Genomic DNA, 6,618 nt, shown 5'->3' with positions numbered 1-6,618 from the left:
GAAGATGCTTTTGAACATCCAATTGACTAATGGGCCAGTGGCATTGCATATGTAAGGTCGAAGTGAGTCTGATCATAAAGTGACACCGGTACCATAATCAAGGCTTGCATGCTTATGAAAGCCAATAGCATTTAAATGGGCTTTATATCGTTGGATTGACACATTATAATTTCGTTTAATGCTAAAAACTCATTTATTTATTTTTAATTAAAGGAATGAACATGTTACTAAACAAAGTTACATAAAAGTCCAATATGAAGTCGAAAAAATAGAAGCAAGGGCTCCATCAAACAAAATAAAGGCCCAGTCCAAAACACAAATAATTTATGCTCAAAATAACAACAAAAAACCCCTCAAAAATACAAAAACCCTATAAACAACAAGCAACCACCAGAAGAAGAAGGTCCAAGGAATCCAACGAAGGGATTTGTAGAGCATGGGTTTTGGGAGCAAGCCACAACATACATACTCAAGTGATTGAAGTATTGGTCAAAATTGACAAGAGCCCACATCTTCATATCAAAAGTTCATACATGAGGATGAGTTGCAGGGGTGGAACATCATTCAGGGACTCTTTCGTGTTAAAAATCCTTGTTAAAATTGTGCATCTATCAAGGTGTTCAAAGTAAAACAAATATATTTACATGCCATTATTAATCCTTCATTTATCTTATTTTTAGAGTTGAGATGTTCTAATTAAAGACGCGTAGAAAATGATACGGACGCGTAGAAAATGATACGGACAATTCGAGGTTCCAAATAGAAAAGGAAGGAAAAATGGGCTGACTTTTGGAAGAAACGGTCCCCACATAACACAGGGAGATGACGACCGAACCAATACCCCTCTTGGCAATAATAAGAAGAAAGATAGAACAACAAATCCATGAAACCTCAAAAAAACAGTTGTAAATTGTTGTAATAATCAAACAAACAGTCACAGTAACCCAACCAAACCAAACCAAACCAAAACAAAACAAAACAAAACCAAGTAAACAAAGCAAACCAAAAAATTAAAACAATAAATAAATAAATAATAAAACCCTGCAAAGTCAATAAGGGCAAGCTCTGCCTTTTGGGTTTTGGCAGCCATCATTTGCCCTTCAAAGACTCCTCATGAAGACTACAACAACGGTTACACACCTTCAACCAGTGCTTCCTATTTATACTTAATTATATATAATATATATTTTTTTCAATAGTAGATTGATTTTTTTTTTCTTGTGTTGAAGTGGTGGCTTCATAGAGTTTTCTTTCTTTCTCTCTCTCTCTAAGAGAGGGTCAAGCATCCAAATTTCAAGTCTTGTGCAGCTTTTTCTCTTTCATTTTCTGGGAAAGCTAGAAGATTGGTGGATCGGTAAGGAGAATTTTGAGTTTACCAATTTCATAATTCTGTATAACTTATGGGGTTTTTGGATTGTCATGGGGTCCTATGGTTGTTTTGGATGATGGGTCTGTTTTAAATTGATCAGTAATTATGGTTTTCATCTTGTATTTTGTGGAATTTCCAGAAAAGTTGAAATTTTTATCAGCTGAGATTTCTCTTTGAAGGATTAAGTTTCTTTTCCTTTTTGTGTTTTCTGTTTTGGCTTGCAGAAGAGGTAGATGTTGAGTGATAGAGGAAGAAGTTGAGGTGGGATTGAATTATATGGATAACTTGTGTTGCTTCAGGTCTGTCTATTCTCAGGTGAGGATATCTTAGCTTTTTCTCCATTATGTTTTTTTCTATCTCTAGTAATTGCACACATATTTACTTTCTGTAAGGGGTGCTTAGTTTTGTATATATTGTAAGATACTTTGGGGATTTGTTATTTGGTATATTGTTTAACTTCCAGTGGTCTTTTGTTTTTTTGGTCAAAATTCCAGTGGTCTTTTGATCTACCGTTATATGGCAATTCTATGATGAACTTGAGGGACTTAATATTTTGATATTGTATATAAATCACGGCTTTAGTTCAGGCCATATCGATGTCTGTTTCAAAATGGTGCAGATTTTCAAAAATTTCGAGAATGAGTATGCGTTACCTTTACTGAATTATTTTGGTAAAATTCATTTATTATTTGCTTTTCTCAAATGGGGTGAAAGGAAAGGATAAAAGTTTAATGTTTCACAAAAATACTTCTTTGATCCATTTTAAGCAGTTCTTTCCCTTAGTTTTTCCTTTTTAGAAATCAAAATAAAGAGATTTGAAATTAATTATAAATAACTTTTGGTCCATTGCTGGTGAAGACGCCATATTTTGGGGGAAAAGAAAGAATATGGTTTGGGAACAGACTTCAAAAACACAATGAAGAAATTACTTTTACATTATTCTATCCATATTTGTGAAGATTCATATATACAAGCTAGTTTGCAAAAAGTGAAACTAGACGGCACTTTATTTGAAAAAAATTATTGATGGTTGGTACTGGTGGTAGACCATAGCAGATTTATTACTTATCTCAGTAGAAATTTCTCATGAATGTAAAAACCAAATCTACCTTTAAATTTACCACTTAAGTTGAACTGCAGAAGCAATATTGCGATATTTAGCTTAGTTTGTTGGTTTAAATTGCAAGTCTTTGCCATAATGTAACTTCTAGCTGGATTATCTTGTGGATTGTCTCAAAGTCTGTTTCATCAAATAATATTGTTCAATCTGCTGCTCAGAGGTTACTATGATCTTGGCTTCTACAAGTTTTACCTTTTCTATTATTCCCATATGCATACTTTATTGGTTCTGCAGGATTTAGTTGGAAGTTAAAAGTTCTTCTGATTTTAGGTTGTAGGAGGGCGATCTTCATGTAGCTCCGGCAAGGGTAGGAGCCATCAGGGCCCTGTCAAGTATGGCTTTAGCCTAGTAAAAGGAAAAGCAAATCATCCAATGGAAGATTTTCATGTTGCAAAATTTGTGCACTCTCAGGGCCATGAACTTGGACTGTTTGCCATCTATGATGGGCACTTGGGAGACAGTGTGCCTGCCTATCTTCAGAAGCATTTGTTTCTGAATATCTTAAAGGATGTGAGTTGTTGATCCAAGATGAAGTATAATTGGTTTTATATTAAAATCATAACCTGAAAGTGGCATTTTGACACCACAAGGAAGATTTATCATTCTGTTTCACATGGCACTTGAAATGATTTCTTTCATTGGTCATAGAAATTTGCAATAAAATTAAATTATACCTTTAAGAAGTTCTATTTTAACTTGGTTTTGTTGAAGTTATAGGTAAAATAAATTTTTTCCCTAAGAAGGTATCTATGTAAAAAAAAAGGTGCAAACATGGGCATATGATATATATGGGTACAAAATAATTTGATTTTGCAGTAGGATTTCATAGCGGATTTACATACATTGATTTGGAAGTTTTATTACTTAATCATGCTATTTCAATTTTAGGAGGAGTTTTGGACTGATCCCAACAGGTCCATTTCGAAAGCCTATGAGAGAACAGACCAGGCAATTCTATCGCATAGTCCTGACTTGGGACGAGGTGGATCTACTGCAGTTACTGCAATTCTCATAGATGGCCACAAGTTATGGATTGCCAATGTTGGAGACTCACGAGCAGTTCTTTCAAGGAGAGGGCAGGCAGTACAGATGAGCATTGATCATGAACCCAATACCGAGCGTGGCAGCATTGAGGACAGAGGTGGCTTTGTCTCAAACATGCCAGGTTCTTTAACACCTCTTTTTTTTTTTTGGCCTACCAGGTTCTTTAACAACTCACAGATCCTGAATTCTGAAGCATATGTGTTTGCATGTGTGTTTGTGTGCATGTTAAAGAACTTATGGTCCCTACTGATTTTTCTAGCCTCTGTTTTTAGGTTTTAGATTGTGTACATCACTACATTTTTACATGAATAGTAATTAGGACACTTATGGGATAATGAAATTAACTCAAAGGTTCAAAGTAAAGCTCATTGCCTAACTATTGACACCCTCATGCTGTTTGAAAAATAAATAAATTAAGAGGGTATCTAGTTAGAACATTCAATTATGTGGATTTTGTGACAACATATCTATGTTATCAGGTACATTCAAATGTTTAATAGGTAGGACTTGGAAATTGCAAGATATTTCTCTAACAAAGAAAGTGCTTTCTACTTCAAAATACGGGCCGGTCCATTTTTTTGAATCCTAGAATCCTAGTACCTCGTATTTTTCCCTCTGCGTCTAGTTGGGCCCATATTGACTTTCATGAGGTCTTTTCTTGACAATCTAATGGCTAAGAAACCTGTTAACTCTTACTATGACTGGCTTATTAATTTATATTTAAAATTTAATTGAACTCCATTAAGGTTTTCCTCTTTGCATTTGTCCGTGTATCCCAAAGAGTTTTCTATGTGAAGTTCTTGCACGAACACAGCACACATACGATTTTGTTATGAACATCTGTAAGACATCAGCCTCATCCCGTGAAGAGTTTTGGAACTGAAGCATTTCACCCTTTGCTTCCTTCAAAAATGATAAAATTGGGCAATGGAACATGGGACTTTCTATTAAAGAAACGTAAAAACGGCTAGAGGGGGGTATGTAGTTTGGTTTTTTCATTTTTTTGTTGTGCCTCATTTCGACGAGAATTTTCTCTTTTAACCCCTAGGGTTAGTCCAGTGGTAGTTCAGGCCAAGATAAGCACCTCAGGAAGTGGTCTCATGCTTGATTCCCCTTGGATACATAGTCATATGCCTGTATACCCCGAGCCATACAAAACAAATAGAAAAATAAGAATTTTTCTTTTTTTTATGGCTGAATCTCTTGTAATTTTGTGTTCCAAAGGATGTTGGAATATACTTAAATTATCATTTTTCCTTTTTAGAAATATATGGTTGGAATTAGCCAAGTGCCTTTTCTTCAGTCTTGACACAAAGTTGTGCTTGTTATACTGATAAGATTGTCTGCAAATGAAATACTGGTGCTGCGTACATGAATTTTTTGGAGTTCTTTTTTCTGTCTAAAACAATGTTTCTGTAGATGGAATAACTGCATTATCTAGATATGTGTCATAGTTCTTGATGTTCATATTCTTAGATACATGAATTTTTAGATACTCAGCTGATTTACTTGAGGTTAGTCAATGATAGGCTTTTAGCAGAAAGAAATTTCTGATTCTATTTTCTTGAAATTATTGTATCTGGTAATTCGAACTGGGGGAGGTTATGTCATATTTATAAACGTGGGTATATATCACTTGAATCTGGTGAGTGTTCTTATATGGGGATTTTTCTTTTGTTTGTAATTATTTTATTATATTCACTAGCAATTGAATATAGTGAAAGTATAGAGTTTATCTCCACTACGCACAAATAATTGCCCAATGTGTGCGCTGCTATATACTGCCCTTTTGAATTTGTACAGAATCTCAAAACCTGTGTGCTGGATCTTTTATCATTGACCGCTGTTTGATTTGCATTTCCTTTACTCAATGTAAATGATGTTTGTTGGATATTATATTAGGAGATGTTGCAAGGGTGAATGGTCAGCTGGCTGTATCGCGAGCTTTCGGAGACAAGAATCTCAAGACTCACTTGAGGTCCGATCCAGATGTCCAAAGTTCTGATGTTGGATCAGAAACTGATGTTCTCATCCTTGCAAGTGACGGTCTATGGAAGGTAATCCCTCTCTGCCCTACTCCTTCCCAACTGTTATTCATCCATGCTATATGTCTCTCTCTTTGCTGTCAATTCCATTAGTTTCTAATCAAATGACATGCTCGCAGCAATTTTCTTTTAAACATGTTTGTCTATTTCCCATTTTTTCCGGCTTATTCAGGTCATGTCTAATCAAGAGGCAGTTGATATTGCCAGAAAGACAAAAGACCCGCATAAGGCAGCCAAACAATTAGTAGCTGAGGCATTAAACAGAGACAGCAAGGATGACATATCCTGCATCGTGGTTCGTCTCAAGGGGTGAAATAGAAACGAAATGACTCACTTGGATTCTGGGATTTGTATATCAGGGTTTCTTTTGGCTCAGGATGCAAGGACATATGTTATGATCCAACTCCAGCGTCGAAATCTCATGAAACGAGCGCAAGTGTGGAATCCTTGTCAATATATAGTCTATGTATTTCTCCCTTGGCTTCCTCTGTAAAATTTTACTTTCTTGCAATCAGGTTGTGTGATTAATATCTCTTCATCTCTTGGACTTGTAGATACATACATCACTGTAATACTGTATTTTGCATTGTGGCTTTGGATTAATGTTGAATCATCGGTTGATTTATATATGCATGTAATAGAGAAGCATCCTATTGAGAATAAATCCATTCTGTTATTTGATGTTATATTCTTGTTATCTTTATTTTTACTTGTACATTTTTGTCCCTTTATCTTGCTTTAAATTTAAAAACTGGCTCACTGTTCATTCTCTTGAGCTCTCTCTGTATTTTCTTATGTTGCCCACGTGATGCTGTTAATAACGTTATTTTCTCTTGAGCTCTTTCTATCAGATGCCATAACAAAATTGTTCTTACTCTTTTTCCCTCATTGATTGAATAAATTACATGATTCCACTGTTCCCACCCGTGATATATACTTGAAGGGATTTAATGTTTAAATGATCTTTTCAGCTACAAAACATGTGTAAATAAACATGGATTGTTAATTGAAAGCAAGCACAATTAATGTCAAAACAATCC

General features: G+C 35.1%; 1 protein-coding gene across 2 annotated transcripts; it reads left to right on the top strand.

Moving 5' to 3' along the window:
* The first annotated feature begins 972 nt into the window (after positions 1–972).
* On the top strand, positions 973–6,264 carry LOC110752914 (putative protein phosphatase 2C 9). 2 transcript variants are annotated; one of them, XM_021953678.2, is made up of 7 exons: positions 973–1,131; positions 1,230–1,354; positions 1,594–1,684; positions 2,760–2,999; positions 3,378–3,654; positions 5,436–5,590; positions 5,786–6,264. In XM_021953678.2, exons 3-7 carry the CDS (start codon positions 1,646–1,648, stop codon positions 5,804–5,806), a joined length of 732 nt encoding a protein of 243 aa, XP_021809370.1. In that variant the 5' UTR covers positions 973–1,131; positions 1,230–1,354; positions 1,594–1,645; the 3' UTR covers positions 5,807–6,264. The 2 variants fall into 2 exon arrangements, with proteins under 2 accessions (XP_021809370.1, XP_021809369.1); XM_021953677.2 differs by having other exon boundaries at positions 974–1,131; positions 5,751–6,264.
* Positions 6,265–6,618: the final 354 nt, after the last annotated feature.

Source organism: Prunus avium, chromosome 8 (genome assembly GCF_965620075.1).
Source record: "Prunus avium chromosome 8, drPruAviu1.hap1.1, whole genome shotgun sequence".
In the NCBI taxonomy this organism is placed as follows: Eukaryota; Viridiplantae; Streptophyta; class Magnoliopsida; order Rosales; family Rosaceae; genus Prunus; species Prunus avium.
Note: the sequence above shows the minus strand (reverse complement) of the source record. Positions and strands in the feature narration are given on the sequence as shown.